The 25,157-nt window shown below is 38.6% G+C and overlaps 1 protein-coding gene across 1 annotated transcript; it reads left to right on the forward strand.

Annotated features, from left to right (window-relative positions):
- The first annotated feature begins 169 nt into the window (after positions 1-169).
- LOC118821174 (metal cation symporter ZIP8) lies at positions 170-25,068 on the forward strand. The gene is made up of 8 exons (XM_036589653.1): positions 170-735; positions 3,267-3,429; positions 9,764-9,933; positions 10,158-10,280; positions 11,292-11,420; positions 16,420-16,627; positions 20,088-20,272; positions 24,509-25,068. Exons 1-8 carry the CDS (start codon positions 538-540, stop codon positions 24,656-24,658), a joined length of 1,326 nt encoding a protein of 441 aa, XP_036445546.1. The 5' UTR covers positions 170-537; the 3' UTR covers positions 24,659-25,068.
- The last annotated feature ends 89 nt before the right edge of the window (positions 25,069-25,157 follow it).

Here is a 25,157-nt window from a genome sequence, read left to right on the forward strand (position 1 = left end):
GTAATTCAATGGTGTTAGAGAATGAATAAATACATAACAAACAAACAAACAAACAAACAAATAAAGGTCACAATAAGTTAAATTCTGTAAATCTAACAGGTTTCTGCTCCACGTCGTTCAGTCCCCTGACACGTGTCATTCATCCTGGCTGACCTCTGCCGGACTCTTCTCTGAGTGACAGTTATGATATATGGCATGGAAACACAGCGTGGAGAGATCAGCGGGTAATTTTCCTTATCATTTTATCAGCGGTTGTAGGAAAGTGAGGTCAGGCTGAAAACCGGAGACTGCAGGTCAGAGCTGTGTGACTCTGAGTCCACCTCCGTTATTAATGAGATAATTGACTTTCTCGGCGATATCTGTCACCATATTCCTCAAAATGAGATTATCAGCGCTGATAGATCCTCTGACCCTCCTATATAGCCGTTCGTACGGGCTCGGTGTCATAGGCAGTGTGAGAGCTGCCTGAGGAGGCACCTCGGAGAGCTTCGAGCAGCTTTTTATTGGCTTTGCAAAGGCGACAGGGACGGACTGATCATGGGTCACCTCTCCAGGCTGCTCCCAGCCGTGCTGGGCGGACTTTTAGTGAGTGCGAGCGCCGAGCAGAGCGCCTTCCTGGGCGACATCCTGGCGGTTTATGGCCAAGACGGCTTACTGGATCACAACGGCTTTAACAGTCTGCTGGAAACCTTCGCACAAGAGAACCGGGGGGAGAACCAGCCTGTGCAAGCTCAGGTAAACATGCTCCTCAGCAGCCCTGCAGCTCCAACAACTCTGAGAACCAAATAAAGCCTTTTTAGTGTTTTTAACTTCTGATCCGTCCATGAATTTCAGTTTTTCTTTATTTTGTGCATGAAAACCACTTTCACTGCTATTTTAAAGAGATGGTTCTTCAAAGGTTCCTTACTAGAGGAAATGGTTCTGTTAAGAACCGTGAGTTCTATATAGAACCATGTCATGCTAAATTGTTCTCTGCATGGTGAAACTGTTCTTCAGACTGATGGAAAATGGTTCTGTATAGCACCAAACAGGGTTCTGCTATTGTTAAGAATGTGAAGAACCCCTTTTTGTGCTATACAGAACAGTTTTCAAAAAGGTTCTATATAGAACCATATGCAACACGTTCTCCATCAACCTAAAGAACCATTTCACCATGCAAAGAACCATTTAAGCATGAAATGGTTTCTTATACACACTTAACAATGATGGTTCTTTTAAGGTTCTTCAGTAAAGAAAATGGTTGAATATATAGAAACATGAACACTCAAAGAACCCTTTGCATCATATAAGGGTTCTTCAGAGAATGTGTTTTATATGGTTTTATATAGAACTTTTTTGAAAAGCGTTATAGCAACAAAACGGGTTCTTCTATTGTTACAACGTCAAGCCTGTAACAATAGAAGAACCATTTTTGGTGCTATATAGAATCTGAAGAATGCTTTTACCATGCAAAGAACCCCTTAAATGTGCACAGGGTTCTTTAAGTGTTCATGGTTCTATATAGCACTATTTCCTGTAGAATCCAATAGAACCATCTTGAAGAACTCTTAAAGAATCATAATTTCTAAGTGTGTAGAACACATGGTTCTAAATAGAACCATTCCCTTTAGAATCCAGTAGAACCATCTTGAAGAATGCTTAAAGAACCATCTTTTTAAGTGTAGAACACATGGTTCTAAATAGGACCATTTCATTTAGAATCCAATAGAACCATCCTGAAGAACCCTTGAAGAACCACACATTTAATTATGTAGAACACATGGTTCTAAATAGAACCATTCCCTTTAGAATCCAATAGAGCCACCTTGAAGAACCCTTGAAGAGCCATAATTTTTAAGTGTGCAGAACACATGGTTCTAAACAGAACCAGTACCTTTAGAATCTAATAGTACCATCTTGAAGAACCCTTAAAGAACCATAACTTTTAAGCATGTAGAACACATGGTTCTAAATACCACCATTCCCTGTAGAATCCAATAGAACCATCTTGAAGAACCCTTAAAGAACCATCATTTTAAGTGTGTAGTGCACATGGTTCTAAACAGAATCATTCCCTTTAGAATCCAGTAGAACCATTTTGAAGAACCTGTGAAGAACCGATAGAATGCACTGGAGTGTGATTAAGTTTCATCAACCCACATAAAAGTAATGCACTCAAAAAAATGAACCAACAGGGTTGTTTGGTTTACAAACTGAAAAGATGTTGATGTTAAATAAGTGAATTTTGTTGTCTTTAAGTATCTGGTTTATTAAAAATGGACAAAAATGAATGAATGTACATTTTAATGAATGAAAACTGATCGAAGGACAATTTTATTCCAATGAAACCCAAATAATTGAGCTGAAATGTTTCAATTTTGTTCCATCACCAGTTGAATTAACAGTGAGATATCAGAGTCAGTGTCTACTGACTCTGCTCAGTTTGATTGAATGGAAATTTGTGGCCTAACTGATTTAAGTTCATATAGCAATACATTTTTTTGAGTATGATAAAGACCATAAGAGGATCCGAACAGGCAGAGATGGGCAGAGAATCCTAAACCCATACTATTGTAAAAGCACTATTGATTCTGTGAAATAACGACTCAAGTAAAAGGAAAACATACCTGTCTAAAATAACTTAGGTAGAAGCACCAAAGAACTAAATAACGTAAAGAACTGTGGTTGAACTTAGTATAGCACTGCTGTCAGAACAAAACCTCATATCTCCATTTTTATTGTTTTTTTTTTGTGTGTAAATTTCATGAAGAATGGACCAAAGGAAACGATCCATTACAGAAATCATGAAGTTTGCAAGGCTCAATTCTTCTCGAACCCAAAAAACTACTTAAACTAAGTGTTAATGACTAAATTATAGTAAGTTAAAAACATGGATTCTTTTCTTTGCCAATACTGCAGTAGAATTAAAAGTATTGTCGTTTGAAAGCACTTAAATATCCATCAAAACATCAGAGCACATGGAACTGAGTAAATGAGTTACTACCTTCTTCTATGAACTAGGCACATTTCAACATTCCTAGCTTGACTGATTTTGAGCTAATGGATTAGCCAAACTCCATAAGTGGAGAAAGGTCTCCTGACTGACCCCTTCTCCCTCACTCTCTCTCTCTTTCTCTCTCTCTCTCTCTCTCTCTCCCTCTCTCTCTCTCTCTCTCTCTCTCTCTCTCCCTCTCCCTCTCCCTCTCTCTCTCTCTCCCTCTCCCTCTCCCTCTCTCCCTCTCTCTCCCTCTCTCTCTCTCTCCCTCTCTCTCACCCTGGTTCGGCAGTGCGTGTCTGGAGAGGAGATCCTCACACACTATGGGCTCAGCAACCTCACGCATCTGAACCAGGACCACCTAAGGACCATCTGCCCCGCCCTGCTGAACCAGGCACTACTGCCTTCTTGCACTCCGCTGGCGGTCAAGCCCCGTAAACATATAGAGGGTCATGGTGAGTGAGGGAGTCAAGAGATGTGAATTTCTGTCCAATAGAAAAAGAGAGAATTCTAGTTCATAGTGAGGTTCAACGTTGAATTCAGATTCAGAGTAACATTCACTACCATCACGTAACACGTAATTTGAAGGCTAGCTACATAAATTCTTCCCAACATATACACACGGAGTGAATAACATATTTATAAAGCGATACTTTATATTACAATAGCAGGTCTTTATGAACAGTTAATGCCAGTAATCATGATGGCAAGATGTTTTCTGAAGCAAATAATATTGTATTGACATGAGGTGTTAAACTACAGTTATATACATTTGTCCCATATATAACACCGTTATGAAGCATCATTCATGAGTGATGGAGCATACAGGGCTCTTAATTAGCTCTTAATTAATTCTGTATACATGTCAGTAAAAGTACAAACTTTTAAATGATTTTAAATATATTTGATACTTAAATACATTTAAAAGCTTTTTGTATATTGATATAAAATATATAAAAATATAAATATAAAATATAAATATAAAAATATAAAAAAAATTGTATATTGTACTCAAGTAGAAATGCAACAACTCAACTTACTATACAGGAGCACTTTGTAGTTCTACAATTACAGACTGTAGTCCATCTGTTGCTCTGTATACTTGGTTAGCCCCCTTTCACCCTGCTCTTCAATGGTCAAAACCCCCACAGGACCCTGATTATTTGGGTGGTGGATCATTCACAGCACTGCAGTGACGCTGCAGTGGAGGTGGCATGTTAGTGTGTGTTGTGCTGGCACGAGTGGATCAGACACAGCAGTAATACCTGCTCTGTGGTGGTCCTGTGGGGGTCCTGACCATAAGACATGCATTAGCATTGAATAATGTTTTCACAAAGCAACACTTACATGTTTACAAGCATCTTATGCCAATAATTGAAAGGCGATATAAGATGTTTTGTGAAGTAAATATTATTGTGTTGACAAAAGGCTCTTTAAACTAAAGTATCAGACATTTGTTCCATCACAAAGCATCATATCAGAGCATATCAGTTGTTTGGAAGATTTCAATGAACTTCAACTTAAGTGATCATTGTCAAACATATAGGTATGAATATACATGTTCTTTTTGGTACTTAAAATGTTACTCAAGTAAAAAGTTCCCTGTAGTTTTACTTCAGTACAGATGTTACTTGTACAAAAATATACTTAAGTGAGGTACTTCGAGTTATTATAGATATTGTTTTATATTATTTTGATGGCTAGGCTCTATTAAGGAGAAAAATGCAGACATGAAGAACAGAGTTACTGTTCATGTAGAAACTGTATTTTAAAAAAATCAACATATAGAACTGGAATATGCAGAACCGATGAATGGCATTCTTTAATCTGTCTTATAAGTTACATAACTTGAGAATGATGCTTCATAACAGTGTTACAAACAAAAAAATGCCTGTCACTTTAGTTTCAGACTGCTTCTGTCAGTACAGTGTATTCAACTTCATAAAACACCTTAAATTATCTTGTAACGACTGAAATAAGCTGTTTATAAATGTTCAATTATTGCTTTATAAATACATTATTCAGTGCTTGTGCATGTGTTATAAAATCTCTTCAAAGAAAGCACTTCCCATTAGGTTTAGGCCCCTTTTGTCAATCACTTCATATAAAACCTTATGTCATCTTGTGATTACAGGCATAAATGTTAATAAATATTCAATTACTGCTTCATAAATAGATTATACAATGCTTATGTGTGTATTATAATGTCCCAACATAGGTAACCTTCAAATAACATGTTACTCTTTAGTTTCAGACTGCTTCTGTCAGTACAGTGTATCCGAACTTAATAAAACACCTTAAATGATCTTGTAATGACTGAAATAAGCTGTTTATAAATGTTTAATCATTGCCTTAAAAATACATTATTCAGTGCTTGTGCATGTGTTATAAAGTCCCTTCAAATAAAGTGTTTCCTATTAGGTTTAGACCCTTTCACATGAAATCTTATGTCATTTTGCGATTACATATATGTTAATAAATATTCAATTACTGCTTTATAAATAGATTATTCAATGCTTTTGCATGTATTATCAAGTCCCTACATAGGTAACCTTCGAATAACATGTTATCCTTTAGTGTCAGTTACTTCATATAAAATCATATGTTAACTTACAACTACTGGCACAAATGTTCATAAATATTCAATTATTGCTTTATAAGTACATTATTCAACACTTATGCCTGTATTATTTAGTCTGTGGGTGGTCTTTAAAAGTATTCTTATGCTATGGCTTCTGCATACACTACCACACTATTAGTTACACTGCATACTGCACAGTGGATGTTTGGACATCTCTTTGCAGACTTTAGTCATCTACACTGAAGCTATTGGCCAGTTTGCTCACTCTCCACTGTGCAAAGCTCATGGTATTACCCTAATCAGCGAAGTTTAAACATGGACCTTGCTCTTTCTCCGCACAGGGCTCTAAGCCGGCTGATACGGAATCACCAGTAGTTCCATGCTGATACAAGCTGATTGGTTTATTGGATGTGGTACCGGCGTGATACAGTGGCTAAAGCCTCTTTCTGTAGACTTGATCCCCTTTATCTGGGGTAAATTGCACTGGGAGGTTAATGGGTCCATGTGTTTATCGTGCTTGAACCCAGAATCTGTTGTGTTACAAGTGAAGACTACACAACGTGGCCTAAACCCAGAAGCAATATGTACACAAATTCAGTTCGAGAGATAAAGAATCAGGTTGTGCCTTGTGCAGTGCTGCAGGTGGATGAGACTTTGTTTTTCACATCGGATTGTTGACTAACCGAATCTTTGTCTTGTTTTCCTCTGTAGCAGTTGGGATTCTGTGAATTGTGTGAACGTTTTGTGCATAGTGCTGGTTTTTGCAAGTCTGGACTGGTGTGCTACATTGACCCAGTTCAGTTTGATGGTGCAAATGCAGCAAAAATGCAGCATGCCAGTTACTGTCAAACCTAGAGACTGGTGATCAATAAGAAGGTTATAACTGGTGGTGGGCAATTGGAGTATATTTATCGTTATTGTGACAGATGACATCAGCTTATCGTTGTTAAAAACACTGACCAACTGCATGTTTCATTACAAAGAGAGCTCAGTTAGGCCTGTTTAATTGGATTTAGTGCAGATTTAGTGTTAAACTTAAAGTTAACATCATTGTATTCATAGTAGCTTTTTAAATATAATAAGACTGGTGCTTTTTCCAACTAGTGTTGTAGTCAAGACCACTAGAGTTGAGTCTGAGTCAAAGCCAAGATTTTATGTAGTCAAGTCAAGACCAAGACCAGGGGTGGCAGAGACAAGAGACAGGCCTGAGACCAGATTAAGATATAAATATATATATGTATATATGTATATATCGTACATTCATTCTAATTAATAATACATTATGTATATAATACATAATATTATATTTTATAATGCACTACCATTCAAAAGTTTGGTTTGGTTTGATTTCATTAATATAAAACCAATTTCTTTGAAGATACATGTAAAAAATGATGAAACTAATTTCTTACAAACTTCAAACAGTTTGTAGGAACCTGTAAACATGAAGACATTTTCAATGATAAACAGAGATGCAAGTGATTTAATGATAACTGAGAAATATATACAGCTTTGGGAGTGAACTTATAAAGAAACTTAGATCCATAATGCCTCATATTTGAAAAGAGATAACCAAATCTCACTAATTAAACAGTTATTCACAGTGTAATTCCAATAAACAGAAAATTATAGCTTATAATTTAATAACACATCCATATTTTTTTCCATGTCCTAATTTTGTTGTTTGCAAAATATTTTAAACTGTGAGTAAAGTTTAGGTTTTGGTGTCTAGTTTATAACATTTCAAACTACACTGAATGAGGTATTACAATTATTATTATGACAAGTGATTCTAAACCTTTGAGTGAAAGTGTATATTTGACAAAATATAGCATTATATAATATATAGCCTAGAATATCAATAATTATTAATATTATATTATAGTCTTAAACATCAATAGGCAAAGGTTTCTTCTCTAAAACTTATTCTGAATCACCACCTAAAGTCATACAAACATAAATTAAACCAGATCCATTTTTCTTATGAAATAAAAACAGCAATAATAACAATAATGAACTTTGGAGCCAGTAAACATAAAGAAACAAATAATACTCAGTTAGACTCTCCTAGAAAGATCAATTAGACTCTCAACCAATAGATTTAATTTAGACATATACAGCTTTTGCTTTTGTGGTTGTTTTGGGAACCACTGATTCAGAGAAATGACTGTTTTGTTGTGTTTATTCTGGTTTTGTTAATATTTAAAAATAATCCAGCTTCCAGTTACCTCAGACGGGGGTATCTGACTCAGCTGGTGTCGACAACAATTTCTGAGCCTGCATTACTCCGAGGCCGAGACAAGACCAAAACCTCGTGTTTATGGTCTTCAGACCAGTCTCGAGACCTATCAACTTATCCAACCTTAGAAAAACGAAATATTGATAATTATTGTGTATTGCGAAAATGTCTTAAAGTACTGTAGTTATACTTCTGCCATACTGGCCGCCTCTACTTATAATGATCATTTTGATAACCTGTAACTGCCATACCATTGCAAAGTTAAACCGGTAACACTTTACCTGAACCCTGCTAAATAACATTGTCATAACCATGTCATAAACATGTCATAGCAGATGTCATTTGCTGTCATGAGTTGTCATGACAGATTCTGTTTAATAATACAATATCATGTTAACATTACTGGTATGTATCATAAAAGCCAATTTTTGAGGTGTACACTCGCAGGCAATGGGCCAAGCTCAAAATATAATGGTTTTTACTCATGGTTTTAGCCCAGTTTGAGTCCAGATTTAAACCCTGTAGAATATTTGGTCTCACATTAAACACAAACTAGCTCGGAAATGTTTTTTAATGCTGTGTAGAAAAATACTGACTCTTCTTTCTGTAAAAGATTGTCTGCAAATTTACACACAAAACTTCAGCGTTTCAGAGCAACAATCAGAGGGAAAAGCTCTACCATATTAAGTTACTTTATTTGTTTAGTGATTTGTTGTTAAGGCCATTAAAAGCTTAATATTTTGCCATTTTGGACTCTGGAGTGTACTTTAGTTAGTCACCATGACATCAAACATTATGTCATATGTCATGACATATGGTAACATGACACTGTTATATTACTGGACATAATCTGTCATGACAGCATATGACATCAGGTTCAAGTGTTACTCATAAAAAAGTCACCAAAGAAAGTCCCAACATTGCATATTAAAAGCAGTTAGAGAATATGGCTACCACAAAACTTTAAACATGGGTCAATATATCTGTCTAGGAACCCAGTTAGATTTGTTGTAAACCCACTTATTCTGTTGTCTATGTGAAAAGACATGGCTATATGGATCATTTTACCAAATTGGTTCAAAACCCAGTTCAGACTTTTAACTGACTTTGACTATGCATTGAAATTATGTTTATTTAAATAAATAATTAAACATTCCATTTGGTCACTGCCAAAACAATCATATCACTACCAAAACTTTACCAGATGTTTCGATACTGTGACAATTTTGAGCAAGCCAAGAACATTACTAACAAACACAGCTTTGAACAGCTGTATACACATACAGTCACAATATTTTTCATTAAAATACAAAAAGTTTACTTAATTACAGAAAATATGTGTTGATATTGTTAATGTTACACACTGATTTTCAGACTTTGGGACACATTTACTTCAAAACAGTGGGATCTAACTGCTCACCATGTGGTCATAAGTGAAAGAGATGCAGTCTCACTTCCTGCTCTAAACTGCAGGGCTGTGGTTAAAATAAGGTTCCACCTATGGACTAAAACACTTTATGTTTCTGTAGTGACATGAACAAGTGGGACAGCATTTTTCAATTTAAATAAATCGAAAAGATCTTACATAAACAAAATGTAAATTTGTTTTCAGGTTGAAATGTAGATGTTAATCTCAATTAATGCTTTTGGTTTAAATAGACCATAACATCATTCTCATAAATACTTAATGTCTGAATACTTAATGTTTTTTTTAAACTGCCAATATATGACTGGTGCTTGGACCCCTATCATTGCTGCTTGTGGCCAAACTGAGTTATTATATGTTCTCAAGGCTGGTGTGATTCAGGGTAGGGTATGTTGTAGAATTTTGCCATTTTGCATATGATGAAGGGCAGATCCTGTAGAACCTGCAGTGACCAGTACTAAGTCAACATCTCTTAGTTTTCTGTATTAGACACAAACTAAAAACCCATAATGTTTCAATGTGTCATTCCTCTTTTACCAACAGTTTGGGGGTATGGCTTTTTGGCTGTTACAATCATCAACCTCTTCTCTCTCCTGGGTCTGGTTCTCATCCCCGCCACTAAGAAACCCTATTTTCCTAAAATACTCACATACTTCATTGGCCTGGCGATTGGGACACTGTTCTGTAATGCTGCGCTGCAGCTCATACCTGAGGTAAGAGAGATACTGCACTGCTCGCGCTATGATGTAGAATGGGCTGTAGGGTCCGCTACTCTCTACATAAGTGTCTCAGTCAGTAAATATCAAAACTTTAATGCATTAAGCCAAGTAAGTTGAAGCAGTTTAGGGCGAAACTTTTAAATTATAAAGCTAAGGGGATAGTAAAATTCAAGATGTTGTTCTCTGAATAAAAATAATAAAAAATCGTTTTTGTCCAGGCTTTGGGGTTTGACCCGAAAACAGATAACTACATCTCAAAAGCTGTTGGGATCTTCGGTGGATTCTACATACTGTTCTTCGTGGAAAAGGTCTTGAAGATGCTCCTAAAGACAGAGCATGAGGTAGGCTTTAAATCCTTAATGGCAGTTTGATTCATAGACTGTCCTCTAGACTATCCAAATGTCTCCAATTTATTCTCCTTACATTTTTTACAAATACTGCATCCCTTTTAGGTACACAGTACAGTTTAAAGCTTGAAATTGCTTAAATACACTAAAATGCTGGCCAAAAGTATGTGGATACCTGACATCACACCAATATAGACATTCCATTCCAAAACCATGGACATTAGTGTGGAGTTGCACCTTCCTTTGCAGCTATAACAGATTCCACTCTTCTGTGAAGGCTTTCCACAAGATTTGTGTGTCGCAGTCGGTGCCCATTCAGTCAAAAGAGCATTTTCTTTGTGAGGTCAGACGTTGATGGTGGACAAGAAGGCTTGGCTTGTAATCAACATTCCAGTTCATCCAAAAAGGTGTTCAGTGGGGTTGAGGTCAGGGCTCTGTGCAGACCACTGGAGTTCCTCCACACCAAACTCGTCATGTCTTTATAGAGGTCACTTTGTCCACAGAAGCACAGTCATTGTGGAACAGGAAAGGGGTTTTCCCCAAACACACAAAATTGGAAGTATATAATGTCTTTATGTGTTGTAGCATTAACATTATCCTTCATTGGAACCAAATGAGCCTGGCTCAAACCCTGAAAAACAGCCCCAGACCATTATCCCTCCTCCACCAAACTTTACTATTGGCACTATGCTTTCTGATAGGAGTTCTGGCATTCGTTAAACCCAGATCAGTCTAACATAGTGACACGTTGGTAGATTGGTATCCACTGCCAATGTTTGTCTATGAAGACTTCATGGCTATGTGCTTGATGTTACACACTAGTTAGCAATGGGCATGCCTGACCATCTGAATTCAACAATTAGGAGGACTGTCCACATACCTTTGGCCATGTAGTGTACATAAGGTTACTAGAACCATGTTTTCCTTCAATATCAACTCATGAGCTCATCAACTCACTGTTTTCTGAGGCAGCCTCTTTGAATCCCACGTCCATTTTGTGTCCAGCATGACCACAGTCACTTCAGCCCTCCAGAAAGTCCTCAGCAGAATGGAGGAACCATCATTGCCGTCACCAGCTTTTCTACCCCAAGCAGCGAAAAAACCAGCATAGCTTCTGAGCCTCCAGAAGAACAGGTACCACCCACACCTCCTCACACAACTATGATTGGTTGCAAGCACTGTGGAACATATAACTAGGGCTAGGGCTTAGTGGTAAAAACCTTAATGATATCAACCAAATTCCATTAATACCATTCAGTACCAAATTTCAGTATATAAGTAGTCAATCTTAGCATCCGTGAGTCAACAAGCTTGCTGATTGGCTGTCTAAATTACATTGTGTCAGCATATTATTAATGTCAGCACTTGATTAGTCTGCGATCCATTGCCATTAAATACATCCACTTCCATCACCTCACGTTCATTTTTTATTTAAGCCACACCCACTTTCAGTTTGTTATTTGGCATTGAAGAAATACATACATACATACATTATCTAAGCCTCTTATCCTTCTGGGCTGTGGGGGCATTGAAGAAATAGGGTTATCGAAATCAAGGTATCGGTATTAGTATGAATGTCAGTTTTTCTATTGATACCCAGCTACAGATGGGGCCAGGCATCACATACAGTCAGAGTGCAGAGGTTTGGGTGGCCCTGGTCAAATTACGTTTTGTGAACACATCCTCTACAGAGAACTGCATATTTTAATGCACAGTTACAGTTTATTTGCCGTTTTTAACATATTGGAATAAATATACTAGAACAAAAAATAAAGTATTCTGATTGATTTATGTATGGGCACCCAAATTTCTGTATATGTGAAGAACAGGAACATTTTGCAAGACTGCAACGTGTTCCGAAAAATGCTGGGACCAGGGCAATTTAAGACTAACATTTGTAAAATTTTCAAAAAACATTGTAAAGAAGGTGATGCACTTATTCTTGAGTATAAAAGGAGCATCCAGGAAAGGCCCAGTCCTTTACGAGCAAGAATGGGTCAAGGCTCGCCATTTTGCCTAAAAGCGTATCAGCAAAAAGTCAAAAATGTTTAGGAAAAACGTTCCACAGTAAGGGTTTGCAAGTATTTTAGGTATTTCTGTCCTCAGGGTATAATAAATCAGAAGACTCAGGGAATCCCAAGAAATTTGTGTGAGTAAAAAGCAAACCCAAAAGCCACAACTGACTGCCCATGACCTTCGATCCCTCAAACAGCACTCCATTAACATATATGTATGGGCACCCAAACGTTTGCATACAACTGTATATGAGCAGAATAGATTTGTATTTAAAACAATGGTAGGCATTGCAGGCTAATAATACAGTGGATAATAATTTGATAATTGATTAGCTTCACTCTTGTAGGAGAGCTCCACACTTATTTGTTGTTGTCTGATTAAACTTTCATGACAAAATTGAAATTTGCACAAGCTATGTTGCTCAAATCAGTCAGGTTCCAGCATTAGAATAACATGAGTGCTATTAATGGTTTACAGGAGGTTTGATGTTATGTGCTATTAGTTGTCCTTGAGTGAGACCAGAACAAAGGCTGTTCCTTTAAAGCTCCAATCGGGGACAGCAGCCGTACTGGCTCTGGGGGTTGTGGATACTACACTTGAGGATACTCATTAACTTGATCTGTATCTATTTAGGTTTCTGCTGCCTCTCTTCTTAACTAGGCCTGGAACCACTTATCGTTTTATCAATAGTAATCAGTTTACTAAGAAATCAATAACTCAGATTTATTACTTTGTTTCTTCCCAATTTGCAAGCATAAACATTCTCAGCAGTGACTTACACTGGCTTTTGGAAAACAGCATCAGAAACATTATCATTCCTATTTATACAAACCAAATTCCCAGAAAGTTGGGACAGTAGGCAAATGCAAATAAAAATGGTAAGCAGTGATTTTTAAATGCATTTTGACCTGTATTTAAATGAAAGCAGAATAAAGACAAAAAATATATATATATATATATGGTGTTTTATCTTATTGAATTGATTGTTTTTTTATAACAAATTAAGCAATTTAAGTCTAAAAATGTTGTAAAATTAAAAAAAAAATACATTGTAAAAGAGGTGATGCATTTATGCTTGACCCTAAAAGAAGCATCCAGGAAAAGCCTAGTCCTTCATGAGGAAGGATGGGTCGAAGCTCGCCATTTTGCCAAAAATCGTATCAGCAAATAGTCCGACTGTTTAAGAACAATGTTCCACAGCAAGTATTTTCAAGTATTTCACTGTCCTCAGGGTATAATTACATCAAATGACTCTCGAGAAATGAGTGAGTGAGTGAAAAGCAAAGCCAAAAGCCACAAGTGAATGCACATGACCTTTGACACCTCAAACGACACTCCATAAATAGCCAGCAAGCTTCGGTGATGGATATCACTGCATGGGCTCAGGAATACAAAATACCTTACAAAACCATACACTGTTTGTAGCTGTTTTCACAAATACAGGTTAATACTGTACTATACACAGTAGAAGCCACATGTCATCAACATTGAGAAACACTGCTGACTTCTCTGGGCTAAAGCTCATCTGAAATGAACTGATGCACAGTGTGAACGTGGTCTGAAGACTCAAACTTTCAGATTGTTTAAGAAAATAATGGATTGTTGTGTTCCCTGACCCAATGAAGAGAAAGACCATCCGGTCTGTTACCAGAGTGAAGTTCAAAGATTAGCAACTTGCAATGTGAAGCCACATTAACAGTGAAAGATATATACACATTTTGGAACAACATATGCTACCTTTTATATATTGCCTTCAGTATAGCAGTGAATATACATCACTTGTTCATATCTAGTGTGTTCATCACCAAGAATAACTGAATTGATGACTCATACTCAGGCTATCAGTTAAATTGTCATTCATATTGATCATATTGATATCTAATCATATTGGTCAAAAATCATAATCATATGAAAAAGCAATATTGAAAAGGAGTGAAGGACGGCTGCCTCAACCTCATAATCTATTGATGAATGTAGGCTGTGTGTATGCGTACGTGTAGGGGTCAGTGTATCCTGTAGTCCAGTCTCAGCGAGACACACAGCTGTATTTGGTTTAGATAGATACAGCTGTTCATGGACAGAACACTGGCCTCTGTCCTAGTTCATGAACAGCATGCTTTAGACAATAGAAATGCAGTACAGTTTCAGTCTCAGTCATCCTCTAGTCCTTTACCAGCGGTCAGTTTCTGACCACGGGACCACTGGCTGGATATTTTTGGGTGGTGGACCACTCTCAGTAACACTGTATATAAACTCCAGCACTGCTGTGCCCTATATGCTTGCCTGTCACTGGTGTGCTGAGAATGATTCACCACCCACACCTACCACTGTCTGGTGAGTGGTGGTCCTATGGTGGTCCCTTTTCATTGCTGGACGGGGTCTGAACAGGGGTGATATATTGTGCAATGACAGATGGCCACTCCAAATGCTGTTTATTGCAAATATAATCAAGTATCCTAGACATGTTTGGTGTCAGAAGCTTGCTTCTTCGGTTTTGCTCTGGAGCTACAAGGCCAATAGCTAAGACTATGCTAAGCTATTGTTGTACACTGATTAGCATTGTCTAAACTGCATGCCTAAATGATTGCACACTTACCCCAAACTGGTGTCTAACACTGGATCTCATACTGTTGCCCTATATGGCCAAAAGTATGCGGACATGCTTTGTAATTATTGAGTTTCAGCTCCGCCCATTGCTAACAGGTGTTTAAAAATCAAGAATCTCCAAAGACAAGAATTGTCAGTAGAATATGTACTAAAGAGCTCAGACACTTTAAACGTGGCACTGTGATAGGATGCCACAAGTCAGTTTGGGAAATTTCTGCCCTGCTAGATCTGCCCTGGTCAACTATAAGTGCTATTATTGTGAAATCATCCACAAAGCAGTACACCACACTAACTAACTCACAGACCACTGGAGCATAAAAATTGCCTATCCTCTGTTGCGTCACTCACTACAGAGTTTCAAACTGCCTCTGGAAGCAACATCAGCACAAGAACTGTGTGAGATAAGCTTCTTGAAATGGGCTTCCATGGCAGAGCAGCTGCACAGAAGCCTAAGATCACTATGTGCAATGCCAAGTGTCGGCTGGAGTGGTGTAAAGCACGCTACCACTGGACTCTGGAGCAGTGGAAACACTCTCTGGAGCGATGAATCACACTTCACTGGCATTTTGATGGACGAACTTGGGTTTGGCGAATGCCAGGAGAACGCTACCTACCACAATGTCAACAGTGAAGTTTGGTGGAGGAGGGATAATGGTCGAGGGCTGTTTTTTAGGGATTGGGCCCCTTAGTTCCAGTGAAGGATAATGTTAAGGCTACAGCATGCAAAGACATTTTAGACAATTATACGCTTCCAACTTTGGGGCAACAGTTTGGGGGAGACCCTTTCCTGTTGGTTTGGTGATTTTGGTGTGGAGGAACTCCAGTGGCCTGCACAGAGCCCTGACCTCAACCCCACTGAACACCACTGCCTGACCTCACGACTGCTCTTTTGACTGAATAGGCACAAATTCTCACAGACACACTGCAAAATCTTGTGGAGAGCCTTTTTACAAGAGAGAAGGGTGTTACAGTCACAGGGGTGTGTGTGTGGACACTTGACCATCACACTTACATAAGCGCATTCTCATGTAGGTGTAATGGTGAGGTGTCCACATACTTTTGGCCATAAAGTGTATGTATAAAAACAGTCAAAAGTACATTGTGTGGCTAATAGCTGCCCATTTACATAGATAACAGTATGTCATGTAGTGTCAGAAACTACACAAGCCAGTCTATGCAACTCAATACAGATTGAGGCATGAGTGTGGTGCTTCAAGCATGCAGTTTGCACAATGCTAATCTATTAGCTTCCTTTATTTGATAACCACATTAGCCTCATAGCTCCAAAACTGTACTTCAGACACCACGTCTTGGCTAATGGACTATATATGGGGTAACATTGTATAGACTTGAACCTTTACAGACTTTAACTAAATGCCCAGATTAGAAACTGTGAACTATAAACTTGCATCATACCAGTTATTTGCTCATTAGGACAAATATGTTACCAAGTAGAGCTATAGCAATCACTCAGTATGCACACTGTTCTCTTACTGTTCCCTCACTAAAGGTAACAGTACCCCCCCAGGGGTCATGTCTGCGGCAGTTGGGTCGACGGTTGGCCACCGTGAAGACGGTAGCGTGGATGATCACGCTGAGTGACGCCCTGCATAACTTCATCGACGGGCTGGCCATTGGAGCCTCCTTCACCGTGTCAGTCCTGACTGGCTTCAGCACCTCTATAGCCATCGTCTGTGAGGAGTTCCCTCATGAGCTCGGTGAGTAGCCTGAGAGCAGTTATCAGTTGGTTTGAGGCAGATACTTGTAAACAAAAGCAGAAAGCATATTTATCGAATCACAACAAAACAAATCCTGTAACTTCTGACGGGTGCTATAACATCTTTAGAGGGCAGCAGGGAGTAACGTTTGTTTATCTGAGTTTGAACTGTTGCTGTCGTCAGCTGGGAGCTACTATGCACCATCAATGTATGTACTTTGAAATTATGCTATTATAATTTAACCCAATGAAAAAAAGCCAATTACATCTCTAATCAATATTATATAAAACTCCCAACATCTCAGCTGCTCAGTTGTTTGAAGCCTTTGACTGTCCATGTGCTCAGTAGATAGTGTGCAAGATTTAAGGCCTGTACCTTTTAATTCCTGACATACAGAGGCTCTAAATAGTGGGTGTGGCCTTTTAAACTTTTCTGTTTATTACTCATGTAGCTGTTCATGTCAAAGTGATAAAAGTTTCTCGTTTTTGAGCCATTAAAAATAAAAATAATACAAGATATTGCTGCTGTATCTCCATGTTTGTCTTTTTTCTTTTTTGCATAATGTGAAGTCCAGTTACCTGTTGCATTGTGGTAGAATGCCATGGCAAATGAACTAATAGAATAAATAATTTCTTCATTAACATCCATTGAAAGTTAAGAATGTTTTTCCTTCACCTGCAAAATTGTCTATTTGGAGATAAGAGGTTTTGTTCTGACGGTGAAATTATATAATAATGTAATATATAATAATACATAGCGGAGAGCAGGACACAAACTATTGCAATGTAAAAACATGGATATTTAACGTAGATAAAACATAGAACATGGTCCTTCTCATGTTCCCATAGCAACATCATCTCATTTATTATTTCAGTCTGAAGACTGTTTGGGTACCATAAATGTAAAAAGTATCTTCATTTCTGTATATTCATGTCTATATTATTTTAAATCCTCGGCTGGCTGTAACATAGCATTGTTTAGAAGCATATAAACAACAGTAAGAGCTAACCAGGCTAAAGCACAGCCTCCACATGGCAGGGTTAGTTTTAACACCAAATAAGCAATGAGAGAACTTTATATGCACTATATATACTACGTCCCTGCATAGGACTGTATTAATTTAACTGGTTTTTGCATCTATTTATCAGTGCCTGGCTGCATAAAATGCCTTAAGCAGCTAACTATTTTCTAAGGTTAAATGTATGGCACAAAACCCTTAGGGTATTAGGTTGTATTAAAAATCAGCTTAATTTTGCCCAAATACCTTTAAAAGTATTCAGCAAAAAGGCAGAATGCTTGTGCCCCACTTCCCCTCACCACTGTGGAGCTCTGAGAAGGTCAGTCGGGAGGCCTTCTGTGGTCTCACATGGACTGACCTGAGACAAACAGAGATGACGATGACGGTGATGGTGAGATGATTCAAATCGAGAGTCTGACTCACAGGGAGTGGAAGCAGCATGAACACGCTGTGTTCCTCTGCAGTGAGCACACACTCAAAACAAACACACCGGCTCTCTCACTGACCTGCCACAGGGTCAGGAGTCAGAGGCCAGAGGTCCGGTCCCCTTCTGTGGTTAATTATCTGTTCCATATTTTAAACAGGAGAGAGAGAGAGAGAGAGAGAGAGAGAGAGAGAGAGAGAGAGGGAGGAAATAGAAGGAGAGGGGGAGAAAAAAGAAAGAGAGTGTAGAGAAAGGTGGAGAGATGGAGAAAGAGAAAGCAAGACAGAAAAAGAGAGAGACAGAAAGTAGAAAGATGGGGAGAGAAAAATGTAGAGGAGGAGAAAGAGAGAGAGGGAACGTAAAGAGAGCAAGAGGGGAGAGAAAAGAGAAAGAGAGTGGGAGAGAGAGGAGAGAAGGGGAGAGAGAAAGAGAAGAGGGGGAGAGAAAATAGAGGAAGAGAGAACAGAGAAAGAGAGATTGCAGAAAAATGGAGAGATGGAGAGAAAGAAAGCAAGACAGAAAAAGGAGGAAGAGAGAGAAAGTAGAAAGATGGGGAGAGAAAATGTAGAGGAAGAGAAAGAGAGAAAGGGAAAGTAAAGAGAGCAAGAGGGTGGAGAGAAAGGAGAAAGAGAGTGAAAGACAGAGAGAGAGAAGGGGAGAGAGAAAGAGAGGAGGGAGAAAATAGAGGAAGAGAGAACAGAGAAAGAGAGAGTAGAGAAAAATAGAGAGTTGGAGAGAAAGAAAGCAAGACAGAAAAAAGGAGGGAGGGAGAGAGAAAGTAGAGGTAGAGGGAGGAGAGAAGGAGAGACGTAGAGAGAGAAAGGAGAGAGAAAGAGAGAAAGTTGAGAGGGAGAGAACAGGGAGAGGGAAAGAAGAAAGAGAGGGGGAGAGACAAAGAAAACAGAGGGAGAGGCAGAGGGAAGAGAGGAAGGAGAAAAGGGAGGGAGTGAGGGAGAAAGAAGAGAAAGCAGGGAGAAAAGAAAGCAATGCTTTGCCTTTAAAAACCCTTGATTTAAGCACTATTAGTTAAAATGTTCCACGTGTTAAAGTGGGAAGAAGACAAAATAATAATAATAATAATAATAATAATAATAATAAAGGGGTTCCCATAGAGGAAATATTCACTGATGAAATAATGACTAATCACTAACAGATACCACACATTGCCTAGCACACCACTTTCTCCCAAAACCAGAAATCAGTATTAGTACTTTAATAAAAAAAGAAAAAACTAATTCAGCTCTTATGTTTGATTCCACTAAGGCTAAAAAAAATGTAAAGCATCCGTGTCCTGCCCTTCACACACACAACTGGCAAATTGCTAGCTTTGCTTATCCCACTAAGAATCCAGCCAATGTACATTTAGAACGCTGAGCTTTAGAGCATCTACAAACGGAGCGTTTAGGCAAGTGGTTTTTGTACAGGAGCTTCCATGAAGGCCGCAGACCCTCGGGGCAGAGAGGTGGGCTCTCCATTTGGAGTCGCATCTTCCTTTCAGCTCATGGAAATGAAAATATGTAATACACCTCTTGTCTGATGCTTTCTTACCAGCTGTTGACCTTCACCATCACCAGATTAACATAGTTAACAGCAGCCAGAGCCCAAAGCATAAATGCAGATAAGGTGGCTTTAAATGTAATGAATTAAACTCTCAATTGCTCTCTTTAAAACCAATCTGCCTTGTTAAAAACATCACTCATCCCCCATTGGATGGAGCTCCATCACTCCAGAGAACGCAGCTCCACTGCTCTACAGTCCAGTGCTGGGGGCTTTATACCTCTCTAGCTGACACTTGGCATTGAGCATGGTGGCCTTAGGTTTGCACGTCACAGCTCCAGAGCATCCCGTTCCCTTCTGTATCATCCTACAGCCTGTTTAGACGTAGCCACTTCATGCATCTTGGGCTGATCTGATGCGAGAAGCGTGAAGAGGAAATCTTTGCACCATGTTTAGAAGCTTCACTGCTGTCTGAGGAGGTTGTCTGACGTCTTTGTGCTGTGCTCTGTCTCCCCCTGCAGGTGACTTTGTGATTTTGCTGAACGCAGGGATGAGTATCCCGCAGGCCATCTTCTTTAACCTGCTGTCGGCCATGTCCTGCTACGTAGGACTGGTGTTGGGGATCTTAGTGGGCAGCGCGTTTGCTCCCAACGTCATCTTTGCCTTGGCCGGGGGGATGTTCCTCTACATAGCCCTCGCAGACATGGTGAGACACGAACGATTACGTTTACAGTGTAGCTCACTTGAGTAGCTGATCAGTCAAAACATGTTTGGCATCTTTGCTTTTGCACTGGAGCTACGAGGCTAATGTAGCTAACAGTGAATGAAATCTTACACCCCAGCAATGACTTCTGTACTGCCTCGTAGCTTCAGGTAAGGAGAAAAATGTATTGTGTATTTTATGTATTTAATTTTTTTTCCCTTGAGATCTACTTATGATGTTTGTGTTTGTACCAAAAACAGTTCTAATTCATTTGCACAGGCTGTTCTCCAACCTCTCTTCATCCCTTAGAATTAAAGAATTAAACAGCTGTTTTTTTTTTTGTTTTTTTTTTACTGTGCCTTTAAGACTGATATATGTAAATGGGCTCTGTTCTGACTGGCTGCGCCTTATTTAAAAAGCAGTCTGGGCTGAAACGCTCCTTACAACTTCAGCAGCGGGCAGTCCTAAACTGCTTTAGGCAATATATGTAAACCTCCGTTATAAATTGTTCTTAAGAAGAAATTTCTTCTTAAAACCCACTCACGCAGTTTTTACGAAGATTCACCGATGCTTGCTTATTTGAGATTTGTTCTTAGGTAAGAACAGAATCTACACACACCCAAGAGCACAAAGGTGCGAACAATTCTTCGTCATGAACCGGACGTAGACTTTTTCTTAGGACCTTTCTCAAGAAAGCACTGTGTTTGAATAAACGAATAAAAAAATGTAAAAAGTTGGAATAAATGCATTAAAATGGACATTAACTTTATCCGTGATCTAATGATGACAATTGTTGTCGCTAAGTGGTAATTTAACTGGCACTATCCTGTAAGGTTTTATTCAGCCGGGGGGCCGGCCCGGGTCAGTTTCGGACAAAATTATATTGAGCCCAGTTTCAGACTCAAAATTTGATGATATGGTACAAGACAAGTCTGGGTCAAATTCTAAACTTGATGATATGGGTCAAGTTGGCTTGGGGTCAGGCAAAGAAACTGATATGCTTTGAGTTGGGTCAGGTTTAGACTTAAAGCTCGATGATATGGTTTGAGTCGGGTCAGGTTCAGACCAGAAATCTGATGGTTGAGACTCTTAGGACCTTTCTCAAGAGCACATTTAATAGAAACATAGGAAGATATTGGAGAATGAGGCCCAGAGACTGTTTAGACTGAGGAGGTACACTTTGGAACTTCAACACCGATTTCGTTTACATGCACTTAATAATCCGACAACTGCAGAAAATCAGATTTTGTCAGTAATCCGATCAACACGTTTACATGCACGTGAGTAATCAGATAAAGGGAAACTCCAGGTCTACAAGAGTCGGATAGTAATCGGATTTCTGCTTTACAACCAGCCAATAAACTCACAGAATAAGACGTGACGTAAACGTAATGTAAAACTCAAACTTAATGCCGTGGCTTGTTTTTTGAAAACATCGCACCACCTGAAAATATGAACACAAGAATATTTATATCCTTCATTTTGTCAAGAGTGTAGTTGATTTCAGCGTCGCTCCAAAAGTATTTTGCTGCGTCTCGCTGCAATGCTGCTTGCTTATTTCCGGTACCACCATCTGTTTTCACACATACGAAAGAAATCAGAGTAAGGGTTTACATGCAATGAGAAATCTGACTACTGAGCTAAAATCCAGCTCTCTTTATCAGATTTCTTAATTGGATTTCTAGATCTTACTCCAATCTAAGAAATCCGAGTATGCTGTTTACATGACCGTTTGAATATAATCAGATAACCGCAGATATCCAATTATGATTGGATTATTAAGTGTATGTAAACACACTCAGTGTGTATATATTACATCAAATTCTTATTTTAAAAAAGGACGATTTTTAAATTTTTTTTCAACATATGGGCCCTTTAAATAATAACAACGGGCCTCATTCACCAATGTTTTTTCTTAAATTTGTTTGTGAGAAAGGCCCTAAGAAAAAGCCTACATCAGATTCATGACGTGTTCTTAAACCACAGAAATGTTCACACCTTTGTGCTCTTGCATGTGTGTAGATTCTGTTCTGACCTGAGAACAAATCCCAAACGAGAAAACACTGGTTGATGTCGGAATCTTCGTCAAAACTGCGCAAGTGGGTTTTAAGACGAAATTTCTTTTTAAGAATGATTGGGGAATGAGGCCTGATAATAAAATGTTTCATTTATATAACCTTTTAAAAACTATTTTAAAAGGGTTTTACAGGTCCATAAGAAAATACACGGGAAAAAAATATGTATTAATAAAATTTGGTAAGGTTAAAACAAACAGTTAACAAATAAAATGGGTCCAAAAGCAATACAAAGGAGTGCATCGCTAATGAGTTACACTGCACGTCTGAACAGAAGGGCATTGAACAGAGCTCTGCTTGTGTACTGCAGGAATATGCCACACCAGCAAATGTTTATGACCTCATCAGCCTGTTATTGCTTCCTTCATTTCCCCTAAAACAGGACATAGTAATGAACCAGAGATAAGATATTTTAATCAGAATGATTTTTATGCTCAGCCAAAGTGTAAAAGAATAGTTTCAGTCAGCTGTTTTGGGTGAGTGTGGATGATGGGTGCTCTATATGAAGATCAGCTCTTCCTGACCCTTATCTAGACTTGATATAATTCAGGCATGTAAATCATCACAGGTTTACTACTCAGCCGGCAGTGAGCAGCACCACCCGGATCTGAGCACCTGATATCCACATGCTCTGTGTGATGTCGCTCCTGTGCTTCATTACAGCCTTTTTATTTATTGTTTTATTATAGCTTGTATTTTCCTTGCCTTTCTTTAACTAAACGTGTTTGAAGTAAACAGTAAAACAGATGATCAGAACAGTGGTCATTTTAATATATCAGTCTTAACCTCTTTCTGCAGGCCCTCTAGTGGCCGTTCTGTTGGCGGCTATATCAGCAAAAGAACAGCACATTATGGGATGTTTATTCAAACTAAAAAGGTCTGGGATGCAATTTGAAAGCACTGTGTTTGAACAAACGAATAAAAAATTGTAAAAAGTTGGAATAAATGCATTAAAATGGACATTAACTTTATCCGTGATCTAATGATGACAATTGTTGTCGCTAAGTGGTAATTTAACTGGCACTATCCTGTAAGGTTTTATTCAGTTTCGGACAAAATTTTATTGAGCCCAGTTTCAGACTCAAAATTTGATGATATGGTACAAGACAAGTCTGGGTCAAATTCTAAACTTGATGATATGGGTCAAGTTGGCTTGGGGCCAGGCAAAGAAAGTGATATGCTTTGAGTTGGGTCAGGTTTAGACTTAAAGCTCGATGATATGGTTTGAGTCGGGTCAGGTTCAGACCAAAAATTTGATGGTTCAGGCTCAAAACTTGATGATATGGTCAGAGTCGGGTCAACTTGGTGGTATGGTTCAAGCCAGGTCGGGTTCAGACTCAAAACTTGGTGGTATGGTTCAAGTCGGGTCAGGTTCAGACTAAAAATCTGACGATGTGGTTCGAGTTGGGTTGGGTTCAGACTGAAAACTTGATATGGTTTGAGTTGGGTCGGATTCAGATTTAAAGCTTGATATGGTTAAAGTCGGTCGGGTTTAAACTTAGTTGGGATCAGATTCCAAACTTGATATGGGTTAAGTTGGCTCAGGTTCAGAATTAAAACTTGATTATATGGTTAGAGTCGGGTCTGGTTTAGACTCAAAACTTGATATGTTCAGTCAGGTTGGGTTTAGACTTAGTCAGGGTCAAGATGGCTCGGGGTGAGACTCAAAATGTGATATGTTTGGAGTTGAGTTGGGTTCAGGTTTAAAACTGAGAGTACAGTTCAATTCGGGTCGAGTTCAGACTTAAAACTTGATAGCATGGTTCAAGTCAGGTTGGGTTCAGACTTAGGACTTGATGTTATGGTTTTAGTCAGGTTGGGTTTACACGTAAAACTTGGGCCAAGTTCAGACTGAAAACTGGATTTGTTTTGAGTCGGGTCAGGTTCAGACTCAAAACTTGATATGGTTCAAATCTGGTCGGGTTCAGACCTAAAACCTGATATGGTTTGAGTCGGATGGGGTTCAGACTAAAACTGGACAATGTTTTGAATTGGGTCAAGTTCATACTAAAAATGAAGTGATATGGTTCTAGTTGGGTCAGGTTCCGACATAAAACTTTATGAAATGGGTTGATTTGGGTCGGGTTCAGGCTAAAACCTTGATGATATGAGCTCAGACCAAAATTACAGGCTCAATTCAAGCTCCTCTCTTTCTCTCTCTCAGTTTCCCGAGATGAATGCCATTGCTAAAGAACAGCAGCAGAGCAGAAGGACTGAACTTGTGTTCTTCATCATCCAGAATGCTGGCCTGCTCACAGGATTCTTAGTCATCTTCCTCATCACCATGTTCGCCGGAAATATTAACCTGGGCTGAGCTGACTTCCCTGTGCTTCAACACTGCGTGCCTTAAATCTTACTGTGCCAGCCAACACTATAAACACCTAAAAAGCACAAGCTGGAGTGAGATTGAGAAACCAAAAGCAATACAGTAGAACTGATCATTAACTAACACTTTTACAGATGAACTTTTTTTTAAAAAAAGATGGTTTTGATTCTTAATGTAAGTCTATTTTTACATGTTCACATATTTACGATCAACATGTAATGTCTAAAATTATCTATTTTTCACTTGTTTGTTCCATGTTGTTGTAACCAGTTCCATCTCTAGTAAAACTTAAGTTGTCTAAGCACTTTTTTTTTTACTACTTGAGATCAGTGGCGATTCTATTATGGGGTTACAGTTCCTATTTAGGAGCCAAATAAATGCCTTCAAATTGAACGCGCTCTTAATTATCTCACAGTGTATCTGAGTACATTTGAATATATTATTACACACATATACAGTGTGTTTCACATTCAGCAGAACACATGGT

This window comes from Colossoma macropomum, unplaced genomic scaffold, assembly GCF_904425465.1.
Source record: "Colossoma macropomum unplaced genomic scaffold, Colossoma_macropomum, whole genome shotgun sequence".
Lineage (NCBI taxonomy): Eukaryota > Metazoa > Chordata > Actinopteri > Characiformes > Serrasalmidae > Colossoma > Colossoma macropomum.

Coding starts and splice junctions, on each gene's coding strand:
- LOC118821174 (XM_036589653.1), top strand. CDS start 538: ATGGGTCACCTCTCCAGGCTGCTCCCAGCCGTGCTGGGCGGACTTTTA. Junction 9,934..10,157: donor CGCTGCAGCTCATACCTGAG/GTAAGAGAGATA, acceptor GTTTTTGTCCAG/GCTTTGGGGTTTGACCCGAA. Junction 11,421..16,419: donor CTGAGCCTCCAGAAGAACAG/GTACCACCCACA, acceptor CCCTCACTAAAG/GTAACAGTACCCCCCCAGGG.